The 12,969-nt window shown below is 35.0% G+C and overlaps 1 protein-coding gene across 32 annotated transcripts in view; it reads right to left on the reverse strand.

Moving 5' to 3' along the window:
- The window catches only part of SNAP91 (synaptosome associated protein 91), a gene marked incomplete at both ends in the record, with an annotated part of 139,383 nt that overhangs the window by 54,598 nt on the left and 71,816 nt on the right, over nt 1–12,969 (reverse strand). For 19 of the 32 annotated variants that reach the window (XM_080700439.1, XM_080700435.1, XM_080700436.1 and 16 more), the window contains 2 exons: nt 5,633–5,703; nt 12,697–12,738. In XM_080700439.1, coding sequence (XP_080556565.1) covers nt 5,633–5,703; nt 12,697–12,738 — 113 coding nt within the window. Of the gene's footprint in view, nt 1–5,626; nt 5,704–12,696; nt 12,739–12,969 lie in introns of all 32 variants that reach the window. The other 13 variants (XM_080700441.1, XM_080700440.1, XM_080700437.1 and 10 more) reach the window with 2 other exon arrangements.

Raw genomic sequence — 12,969 nt, forward strand, 5'->3', positions numbered from 1 at the left:
AACCTAGATTGTGAGTCACTGAATTATAACTGTGATACATAAAAGGAGAAACCCTTGGAAAAAAAAGTCCCTATGAGCCCAGTGTCTGAAATACGGCTCAACATCCATGTTCTCACTACCAAAGTTTGTCTCTTTTCATTTTCATTGATGTAACAAAGACTCTAGAAGGAAAATATTCCCATCATCCTGTTAAAACCAGTGGGAGCTTGCAAAAGAACAACAACTTCTATGCATGTTTCTAAGGGAAAGAGGGAACAATTAGAAGGACTAATTATTTTTTAAGTTAGATGGTAGAACTTGCTATGGTACATCATTTCTAAGAAAATACCCCAGAAACAAATGCCTGAACAGCTCATATTTTACTAACACGAGCTGGTGAAAAAAATGAATAATAACATAGAATAAAGAAAAAAATATACTTCATTAAGAAGCTCTATTTAGGGTTTCATTGGATAATAAGGATGGCTTTCTACTCATCTACACAGAAAATATCACACATCTTAGTAGCAAAACCAAACAAGCCAAAAGTTAGTAACTAGAATTTTAATAATATTATGAAAAATGTCACTGTTATCAGTATTATATGGCAGATTAATATTGTTATATACAGTTTTCTCTATTGCTAATTTCAAAGACCCTACTAAAATAAAAAGATTCATAATATTTTAATATACAATTATCTGTATTGCTCATTTTAGAAGCTCTCCTAAAATAAAAAAGAATCATAGTGTTTTTATATACATTTATGTCTATTGATCATTTTAAAAGATCCCCTAAAATAAAAAGATTCACAATATTCTTTGTAACTATAAAACCTTACTTAGGAACTTAAAAACCTAGTATAGCATAAGTTTGAAAATTCATGAGTTTTTGGCTGATAAGTTTTTACTTCCATCTTTTTTTATACACATGAAAAAGGAAGGGAGATAAATTTAAATGAAAAAAACAACAAAAATAATAACCTGGGTTCTGCAATAAACCAAAATAAAAAGAAACCACGACATGGTCACTATTAAGTTAGTTAATTTATCTTTCAAGAAACTTTAATGAAGTTAAAGGAAGTTAAACTTTAATGAGTTTTTTTGTGGTATTCACACAAGGAGAAATACTAATTCAGAAAAGAGACTTGAGAATAAGCATGCACTTGTGAAATATGTTTCCCAGACAATACATAAAAATTGATAACATCTTAGATTTACTTCACAGCAAAAATAAAGATGTGGTAGAAATAATAAGACTTGGACTACGTGTTGTTAAAGAATATTATACTCAAAGCTAAGTGTGAAAAATCCTACTAGGCATAAGAATCAGTTTGCCCAAGTCCTATAAGGACACTATTACTAAATGATACTGTTAGTTATCCTATGGCTTAATCAGACAGATGAAAATCTCCTGCAGTCTCTGTTGAGCTATTACCCCACTTACCACATTACATCTTAATCATCAGGTTAATTATCTGTCTTCATCACTGGATGCTATGCTTTTTGAAGGGAAGGAACTCACCCCATTGTTTTATATCCCCAGTACTTTACCTGACTTTTCTGTGCTATTTTACATTTTAAATGTATTCATTTTATAACCAATAACTTACCCAGAAGTCTTAAAAATATTTTCTGTGAAACTAAGTTGTCAAAATGGGTGACTTCTGTTCCCATGAATCAGATCTGGCCCTTGCTATGATTTAATTTAAAAGGTAGAGACCAAAGGTGCTCCCATGGGGCTGTAGCTCTGTGCAGAGTCGGTACCTGTTCCCCATTCTAGTGCTCCACCCCAAAACACAGGTAAGCACAGCACATTTATTCTTCTCTTACACAACAAATAAATTGCAGCTCCTTATGTATTCCTTGCTTGATTTTCCATTATACTGTGGGTCACTGTTCTTAAAATAAAATTATATAATCTTTTATTTTATACTTTTTATTTGCTGGTTTCAAACCTGCGTGATCCTCCTGCCTCCACCTCCCAAGCACGGGGATTACAAGCGTGCGCCACCACGCCTGGCTATATAATCTTTTATATATCGATAATGATACTTATTTTTATAATTTTATCTAAAGAAATCTAAGTTGGAAAATTAAGGCACTCTGATAATTTTAGAAGAGAATGCATGGCCCATATGGTAATCTACTCTAAATTCTGTAAAATGCTACAAATGAATATATGGGTGTTTGACTATGAACACAGCGAAGGTCAAGGTTTTCTTCCAATATGATACTTTGGTAAGAAAAAAGTGTTGTTATTTCTTATTTGACTCAATTCCTATAGTTTTGCATATAAACTCTAGCCAGGGAGAAAAATAGAGATGTGAAAACCCTATCCACATCTTCCAAATAGTTTTTTTTTTTTTTTATGGTACTGGGGTTCCTGGGAACCCTTCTGCCTCTGGGTTACACTCCCAGACCTATTTTATACGTTTTTTTATTTGGAAACAGGGTCTCCTAAGCCAGCGTGGCTGGCTTCAAACCTGCGCGATCCTCCTGTCTCCGCCTCCCAAGCGCGGGGATTACAAGCGTGTGCCACCACGCCTGGCTCTCCAAATAGTTTTAATTATAAAAGTTATCTTAGGTTTTCTGCACCCTCAACAGTTAGTAAATACACATGTAGAATAAAATAAATTTCTCTTTTATCCTGTAGAATGTTAGAAACAGATAATTCACAAAGGTGTATTGTACTGTATTGCATATAATTTCTAAATCAAAACAAGGAAAGGGCATAGATTTTATTCATAGCAGAGATTTACAAATGCCTCCTTTTGTGTATGCACTTAAGTAGAAGTTAGAATAGTTTTATACTGCTACTGGATGACAAGAAAATAATTTTGAGTAACCATTCCTTTGTAAAATTGTCTTTTGGTATTTCTGGCATATGCCAGGGAGAAATGCTTTGTTTACTTAACAAATGAAAATTCTTTGACTTCCCAAGTTGTAGAGGAATATTTATACACCTAAGAGAGATTGTTAGTCTTGATCCAAAAAGACCAAAAGAAAGTAAAACCATTTATGTCAGTCACCTCGGAAGACAAAGATAAAGCATAATGAAAAAACACTCATGTGTAAAATGGACAGAAACCAGTTTTAGATGTTCTCAGCACTAAGCGTGAAATATTAAGAGTGTTTTTGCATTTATAGTACTTACAAAATGCAAAAAGGTCACTCCATATAGTACTCACCCTTCACTTAAGTTCCCAGGTAAGCACAAACATACAAAGAAGAGAACAGTTAACTACTATAGTTCATTTATTTTAAAAATAGGGAAGAAACCAAAGTCAATTCAAATGTGGTCTTAGCCCATTTAGGAAAGAAATCTGACAAGCATAAAAGGATTTTAAAGGAGAAAGAAAAATTATTCTAAGAAGGCAATTCAAATGGAATATTGAGTTTTACTTAAACCTCTTTAGAAATAGAACTAAATGTCCATGGATAGTTTTTTCAAAAATACGTTGCAGCAGCCAGCAGGGGACGGATTGAGATTTGCAGCTAGGGCTGAGGAGCTGCACTATCTCTTAGGGAAGGAGGCGTCTCTCTCGAGTGCAGGACTAGTAGCTTTAAAAACAAAGCAGGGAGGGTGCTGTGGGCCTGTGCAGAGTACAGGGACACGGAGGAGTAAAGAGAGCGGTGAAGTCAATTTACAGTGCTGCACAGGGAGAGACCAACTCCAGGGATGCGTGGATCTCCTTGGCTAATGTGGTGCTTCTGCCTCTGGAGCAGGGGCATTTCCTAGCTTCCTGCCTTCCATTTGTGTAATCGTTAGACCACGCCTTTGGCTTCCCAAATACCCCAATGGCATGGGGGGCAGGCAGAGGTGGGGAGGAGAGCGATAACTGGAAGTGGGCATCCTGTATCTAATGTACTCATGATTCAATGTAGTCCCATGTTAAAAGCATGATCACCCACAGCCACACTAAAACTGGGGCAGACTGTGGGCACAACCCTGACTGAACCCTGGAGAAGTCCTGCCGGCCATCATTCCAAGTAGCTCTGCCTCACACGTTCTACCAAGGTTCATCATTTATTTTATTTTATTTTTGGTGGTGCTGGAGATTGAACCCAGGGGCATTCTACCTCCGAGTTACACTCCCAGGCCTATTTTTATTCTTTATTTTGAAACCAGGTCTTACTAAGTTGTGGAGGGTCTAAATAGCTGAGTCTGGCTGCGAACCTGCGATCCTCCTATCTCGGCCTCCCAAGTATGGAGATTACAAGTGTGTACCACCACGTCCTGCTCTATGGCTCATCATTTAAAACATACAATAATTTCTATACTAACTTGGAAAAAAATAAAAGAAACAACACTTAGCCAATGAAATAGCCAGCAAGAAAGTAACATCGAGACCTATGAGCCTAGGTTTAAGATAATGGTTCAGGAGAAGAAAGTAATAGAAAAGTGACACTTTGCCTCTCTATCATAGGTAACCTCCATGAGCAGTCTGTAGCCCTGCAATGATCAAGCCATTAGTTCTCTAAATCCAGCTGTCTTTCTCAACAAAATTAACTAAGCCAGTATCATTGGCTTAGTTACCGGCTAGTTGGTATCATTAAGGTTTTAGATTATACAGTATAAAATATTTCCTGACCTTCAGAACCAGAAAATCTATTGAAGTCATATAAGGAGAAAAAATAACCACAATACAGGGAAGTTTAGGACTTGGGAAAACTTCATCAGAAATTAAAACTAAAAATGGCCCTCCCAGGGCCATAAGCTTTACACAGGCAGGACAAAGGTAAACACCCAAGACTAGCAGTCTTATAGTGTGAACAGGCACAAAGACTGGAAAGCAGTAGGTTTTGTGGACAGACAAGTTTTATACCTTGTGGAGAGATAGAAAAAAATAGAATCTGCACATTTTTTGCATGCAATGAGGAAAAATAGCCAAAAATATAAATACCAATCACAAAGATAAGAAAATCCAGCAAAACTGTACTGTACTACTTGACTAAACCTCTTTTTTTTTTTTTTTTTTTTGGTGGTACTGGGGTTCCTGGAAGCCCTTCTACCTCCGGGCTACACTCCCAGACCTATTTTTACATTTTTATTTGGAAAGCACGGCTGGCTTCGAACCTGCGCAATCCTCCTGTCTCTGCCTCCCAAGCACGGGGATTATAAGCGTGCGCCTCCACGCCCGGCGACTGCACCTCTTTCTATAAAAGACCCTCTGAGTAAAATGTCAGTAACCATGCCATGCCTAATCGCTCACGTGGGAGAAACTGGAGTCCTGGAAACTATACTTGAGGGTTTGAATTTGCTCACAAAGGTGCTGGTAACACTTTTGTAACCAACAGTGTTCAAGGGTGCTTGTTTTTACTCATGACTAACCAAATAGTCTTAATTCTTAAAATGTGAGCAATTCTTTTTCTCTGCATTGTGAATTTCTTCTAAGGGCATATATGTAAATGAGCAGGCTCAGTCAACACAGGAACAATCTATTAGTTGGTGCACTGGGTGCGGGGGGGGGGGGGTCATACTGCCAAAAGTTAATAGAAAGGACAAGGGTTCTGTGGGAACCCAGAGGAGTTCTGATACAGCATACCCTGTAACTGTAGTAGTAATAAATTATACCATGATAAATCTCATTCTTATAAAGAACGATTCTAGTATTTTTTTATCTTATTTAGAATATACAACTAACGCATACTTGTTTCCAGGTTTCTTTCCTTCTAATGTATTTAGATGTTGTTCAAGGGTCTCCATAAGACTGCTGGGAGCCTACAATAAGAAAGTAAAAATAAATGTCTGCATTGTTTTTTTTTTTTTTCAAAGTAAACACACTGCAAATCACTGTAACTCTGATAGGAGTCTATGGGTAGACTCAATACTTATGTGAGATGATTTAACTTTAGGTTCTTTTGGCATTTAAGCATTTAAATTCCATGAAATCTCATAGGCCCATCTTGGATACACTAACTCCACTGCATACTGAACAGCTTTACGGTATGGTTTCAGCATAGAAGCTACATGAGATGAACTTTTGCTAAGATACTACCTAAATGCAGTAAATTCAAACCAAGCTCACCACCTGCCCATAAAACCACAGTGAAAGGGAGTAAGTATTTGTATCCAAGTCAAAATTCTAAGTGTTCCAATGCAAAATTTACAGAAATGTAAATACAGTAAAATCTCACTTTTCTGCATTGACTCAAATATTAGAAAAAAAAACTGTTACCATATTAAAAAAAAAGGAGAGTGAAAGTTGTGGGAAAGATACAATTTATAGGCAATAACAAAATTTTCTTATTATTGAACTATTTAATTTATGTACACAATATAGTACTGTGTATTAGCAGATTTAATGTATTTTAACTTTAATTAAGAAGTTCTTGAATGCTTCTACTAAAATTTTATGCAATATAAAGTGATGGCATTTTACTGTATATGAGGCAAGATGATAGTTTCATACAAATAGTCTACAGAACCTATTCCGGAAGTATTAGAGATTAAATTTCATCTTTGACAAATGATTTTAACCCAAACTAGACGTTAACAGCAGCATAGGCATTCAAAGAAAAGCATTTCATAAATGAAATATTACACTACATTTACAAATACATTAATTCAGATCATTGTTATTTTAATTAATGTGAAACTAATTTTGAAGGACTTTAGAGTAATCTGCTGACTTCTAAAATAGCTCACAGAATTAAAAATTATGTAACTGTATATTTTGCATTCTATATTAAATAATAAAATAAAATTCTTACTTCTAATTTTGAAAGTTGAAGATATTTATTATTCATTTAAATTTTATTAATAGACTTATAAATTGTCAACATTTTTGTGATTACATATATTTACATGATTATTACAAATGTAAATACTAAGTAAACTAAAACATGTAAATTCATAAATATATAAAAATTATGAAGTGAACAAAACTATTAAGTTGATCAAAGTGATGAAGGTTGGGCAGGAAAGGATAGCTCTATTAGCAATATCTAAAAAGCTCTGGATTATAAAAAAATTAATAGGGGGCAAGCCAGGCGTGGTGGTACACACTTGTAATTCCAGCATTTGGGAGGCTGAGACAGGAGGATTGTGGTTGAGAACAGCTTCACAATGGGTTGAGGCCCATTGCAACTCAATGAGACTCTGTTTCAAAAAAAAGAATAAAAAATAGGGCTGGAGGTGTAGCTCAGAGGTAGAATGCCCCTGGGTTCCATTCCCAGTACCGAAAAAAACAAAAAACAGAAAACAACAAACAAACAAACAAACAAACAAAAAACAGGAGATATGATAAATTTAGAAAGTTATAAAAATTTAAAATAAAACTCAAATAAAAATAGACTTAATAAATTCCAGAAAGCTTCAGCTAATGGTATAAGTTTTGAATATAAAAAAATTTGCTTTATATATAAGATTGTAAACTATAAAATGTTCATTGAATTAAGAATATACATTGCAACCTTAAAAAGAATAGATAAGTGGTCTCAAATTTTTAGATAAATTCATATCTTATAAATTCAAAGGTGTCATACTAATTGTTAATAATGATGATGAAACTAGGAGCCTTGGTACATAAATTTATACATTTCTCTCATTTTTTTCATTAGAATCATGGTAAGAAAAAAAAATATCAAAACATGGAACCTCTTTCAGATAAAAGACTTGGGTCCTCTAAATGTTAAATGCAATGTAAAGAAAGTGTGGTTCTTTGTTAAACACAAATTTATAATATTGTTTAAGAAAAATAAATGCTATTTGCAGTCATAAAATAGAGAACAATTAAGAGAACAAATAATATTTCTTCTTTAAAGTTTTTTAGTTTTATAAAGGAAGCAAATGTGGTAAAGTGGGTAATTTCATTATTCTTATAATTTTTTTTTTTTTTTTTTTTTGGTGGTACTGGGGTTCCTGGAAGCCCTTCTAACCTCTGGGCTACACTCCCAGACCTATTTTTACATTTTTATTTGGAAACAGGGTCTCCTAAGCCAGCGAGCACAGCTGGCTTCGAACCTGCCCGATCCTCCTGTCTCTGCCTCCCAAGCGCGGGGATTACAAGCGTGCGCCACCACATCCGGCTATAAAATATTTTAATCTTTTTGTGTGTGTGTGTGTGTGTGGTACTTGCGGGTGGAACCCAGAGTTTTTTTTTTTTTTTTTTTTTTTTTACCTCCGGGCTATACCCCAGCCCTATTTTTTAATTTATTTGGAAACAGGGTCTCACTAAGTTGCTGAGAGCCTCACTAAGTAGCTGAGGCTGGTTTCGAACCTGTGTGATCCTCCTGTCTCAGCCTCCCAAGTGCTGGGATTACAAGCTTGCGCCACCATGCTGGGCTAAAATTTCTTAATCATTTAATTGAGAATATCGAAAAATGAAATCACAATAGTTGAAAGAATAATCTGACAAAGAAATACAAACATATAAAACTGATTCTTGTCTCAGGGGGTTATTTAGCAATATACTGCACATAAAATTCAATTTGGAACATTTTATCCTAAAGGTTTTAAAAATACTTCATCATTTATAGTTTTTCGTCATTTATAGAAAAGTACTTCATCATTTATAGAAACTAATCCCTAAAATGTCTTTGGAGGAAAAAGTGCCTTAATAGTGAAACCTAGGAGTGCATTAATGTGCGTCCTCTCAGCTGTGTCTATGACACCAAGGACATCCTGTCAGGCAGAAAACTGACAAATGAAAACAGTCTCCTGAACTTAGAGAATGCCTCTGCTGTTGTAAAAGAAACTTAAGATGAAGTCCATTAACAGCATTTATTTGCTCATTTTGAAAAATGGCAAAGTGAATAGATCAAGTAGATAGAGACACCAATCCAAAGAACAGGAGTCAGCATATGAAAAGCCAATAGTTAAGAGCAGTCAGTATATCCGTGGTTACCGATTCATCAGTGGTATAGTCTTTAAAAGGAGACTTTTCTTTACCAGTAGTTTTCAGATCAACCAGAATTCCTGACATCAAAACCTAAGGCATTTTTCATAAACGGAGATATTTTAAATTTGGAACACATACACCCCAAACAAGAAATACTATTTAAAAAAATCTTTTCTTGAAATAAATTCACAGCTGACTGTAATGCCCAAGACCAAAAAGGAAATGTCCACATACAATTTAGATGCTTTAGGTTATAAAACATCATTAATACTAAATTTAAAGAGAACAATAAAAATCATTCACGATTTTGATTATTAGAACCTGTTTGGAAGACCAAGTTGAAATATTTGGTTGTGAGATTATTATTCACTTCTTAACTAAGACATTATGTTTTTTCAATTTTTTGGGGGGGAGTGTTTTACCCATGAGCTACACCCTAGCCCTATTTTATTTTATTTTTTATTTGGAAACAGGGCCATGTTAAGTTGCTGAGATCCTTGCTAAGTTGCTGAGGTTGGCTTTGAACCTTTGTCAGCCTCCCAAATACTGGAGTTACAGGCATACCCTAACATGCCAGCTGAGACATTACTATAAAATATCTTGTGAATAGCACTGATAATCATTAATCATTTAAATGTAGTGTTGATGTTATATGCACAAGTTAAAAGGAGCTACAGATGACAACAATGGCGTTTGTTGTGTGTGTGTGTGTGTGTGTGTGTGTGTGTGTGTGTGTGTGTACATATACATATAGTACTGGGGTTCCTGGAAGCCCTTCTACCTCTGGGCTACACTCCCAGACCTATTTTTTATTTTATTTGGAAACAGGATCTCTTAAGCCAGCGAGGCTGGCTTCGAACCTGCGCGATCCTCCTGTCTCCGCCTCCCAAGCGCGGGGATTACAAGCGTGTGCCACCATGCCCGGCTGTTGTATATTTTCTAACCTAAAAAATATACATTAAACTCCTTTGTTCCCTTGCTGCCAGAGTAGCTCTCCTTTTTTTTTAAATTTATAAATATTCCATTCCTACCATCAGTCAATAGGTAGCTCCTCCTCCTCTTCCTTCTCCTCCTCCTCCTCTTCTTCCTTTTTTTTTTTTTTTTTTTTTTTTTTTTTTGCGGTACTGGGGATGGAACCCAGAGGCATTCTACCTCTGATCCATACCCTCAGCCCTATTTTTTATTCTTTATTTTGATCAGGGTCTCACTGAGTGGCAAAGGACCTCACTAAGTAGCTGAGGCTGCCCCCAAACCCCCATCCTCCTGTCTCAGCCTCCCGAATGTTGAGATTACAAGCATGTGCCACCATGTCCCTCTTCTAACAGGGTCCCCCCCTCCCCCACTGCTATGGCTAGATTCAGTGGCCTTGGTAGCCTCGAAGAAGCCTGATGGAGAATAAAACCTAGTGTCAGAGGAGTTAAGCTGAATCCAAAGAATGTGGTATTTTTGACCTATCTCTAGATTAATCCTAGTTTAATACTATCTAAAGGCCTATGAACTAGACCCCAGAATAGGTCCTGTTCCATCTCAGCCATACTGCACTGTCACAGTGGGTCTAGCTTAGTTATGGACCTCTGTCAGCTCTGTGGAAGGGGCTTCAAGTAAAAATTACGGAGGGTATTTAGCTCTGTCTAATTAAGAACTTTCAGAAGCATAGCATACTCTTGTATTAGAATTTTAATATACACAGGAAAATTTAACTAGAGGAATTTTTATGAGAAGGAAATTTTAAAATGTATGTTAACACTGAAATTTATGTGGTTCACAAGGCCATTACGAAAGCAGAGGATAGAATGCTACCAAGATTCCAAAGAATCTCTACCACAGAGCAGCTCTCTATTAGATCCAGGACAAGATTTTACTTCTTTGAGGATGAAGTTTGTTACAATTATAAACACACACACACACACACTTTACATCATTAAATAAAATATGGCTCTGGACTTCTTGAGAGAAGATGATATGTTATAATAAATATTATGGTATCATTAAAATTGAACCCAAGTATGTGAATCCTTTTTTTTCAGTGATTTGCCATCATTTTCTTTTATTTACTTATTGATTGATTGAAGTACTAGAGATTGAACCTGGGGGTGCTCTACCACTGACCTATGTTTTCAGCTTCTTTTATTTATTTTTTACTTTGAGACAACATTTTGCTAAGTTGTTCAGGCTGTCCTCCAACTTGGGATCCTCCTGCTTCAGTTTCCTGAGTAGCTTGGATTACAGGAGTACACCACCTGCACCTGGCTTATCACTTACTAATTTTAAAAAGAGGTATTTAAATAATCCTTGATTTTTTTTTCTAGTGTTCATTTGGATTCTCCCCAAACTAAGACAAATAAAGACCTCTTCTTAACTGAGTACCTTTCTTGGACAAAATACCTAGTTTTCCTTTTATCCCACAGTGAGGATTTTCTGTAATGTTAAAATAAAGGTGATTTGCCATTTTTAAAATCTATTCATTGGGATAAATATTTTAATGTCCATATTTTTAAGGTCAGCAATATATTATTTAACTGGAGATATTTTTAAAAACACAATGTAAATTTTTGTTAGAGCTGAATAAATGAAAACACTTATTTTTGCTTTATATTATGACGTTACAAAGATAAATTTACCACTAATAAAATTTTAAATAATATTTAATGCACACTTAATTTTTAATCCATACTCAAGTAATACTAATATCTTATTCAGGTATACACCTAGTGAAAGAACACTATTTTCTAGCAGTAGCAGAAATATTTTATACTAATATTTTTCTCCCAGAAGCTAGCTCCCAATTTGAAAACTGAAAAAGTACAATGCCATCATGTTTTGAATTGTTCTATGAGTTTTATTTATGACAAATTTTTTATCTTTTGGTATTTTAATGCTATGGATGCAGAAGACCATTTCTTTAGACTTCACTAATACCACTATTTTCAATATGTAAATATTATAGCAAGTTATTAAACACACTTTGATACTATAATAAAGCAGGCAGCTTCATTATGACAATTTTTTCTATTACAATGACTTTTTAATTTACAAAGGCAGAAAATTCATAATACTCATTATTGGTATATAAGATAGCTCTATATTCTTTCCTATCATCTTTACAACATTGTTTCTAGTTAAAAGAGATGTTTGGGACTGAAATTTCCTATATCATTAAATTTATTAATCATTATAGAGTGATTACCAAAAACAGGTCCTGCTAGTGATGAGAGAGACCATATACAATTCTGCATTTGAGAATGATTTCCACTCTATCTCAGGACTGTACACTGTACTTTCTTGACAGATGAAAGAATTGATAAGGAAGCCCTACAGTTGCTGTTGCCTACTAGAAGGACCTCCCCCCAAAAAAATCACTCATCTACCACCACCACCTTTAACAAATTGTTTTGTGCATAATAATTCCTCCTCCTCTTAGGGGAGACAAGAATCAGTGTGATAGAACTGTGGTATCAAAATTCTCCTCGGTCATGGACCTTCTTCATCCCAGGGACATGTTGAGAAATTGGGAGTATAAGCAGGAATTCTAATGTTCTGATTATCATGGCTACAAGCAGTTGCTTTTCATAGCTAAAGTGCTTTTATAAACATTATTCAAGGATTCTTTTTGTTTCAAGGCCAAGAATGAAAGGATGAGATCAATTAGTAAAGTCAATTGCCTTTAAAGAAGTAATTACATCTTAAGGGCAGGAAAGTCTTCCTATTACGTCCAGAAATAGTCAATAGCTAAAAAAAAAAGTTAGGATAATTTCCAAGAAAATTGGTTGGAATTCAAAATCTACTAAATGCTTACAGAAATACACATATGTGGTAATATATGGAGAAATAATTTCACACATACTGAATCTTCCATTGAGAAAATCACTTACCTGTGTGAGGTCAGGAATGTCACCTTTATCAATACCAACTTGCTGTGGATTTAAAAATAAGAAATTAGAGGTATATTTTTACAATTAATTTATTTTGCATTTAGTGGAAGATCACCCACAGAATTTGTTAAAAACCATGGCTCAATCTTATTGTAAAAGAAATATATATTTCCTTCCTTACTGGAGATCAACCTCAGAGGCATTCCACCTATGGCTATACCATCAGCCCTTTTTAAAATCAATTTTTGTTTTGTTTTGTTTTGTTTTTTGGTG

Source organism: Muscardinus avellanarius, assembly GCF_963383645.1.
Source record: "Muscardinus avellanarius genome assembly, chromosome: 8".
Taxonomy (NCBI): Eukaryota; Metazoa; Chordata; class Mammalia; order Rodentia; family Gliridae; genus Muscardinus; species Muscardinus avellanarius.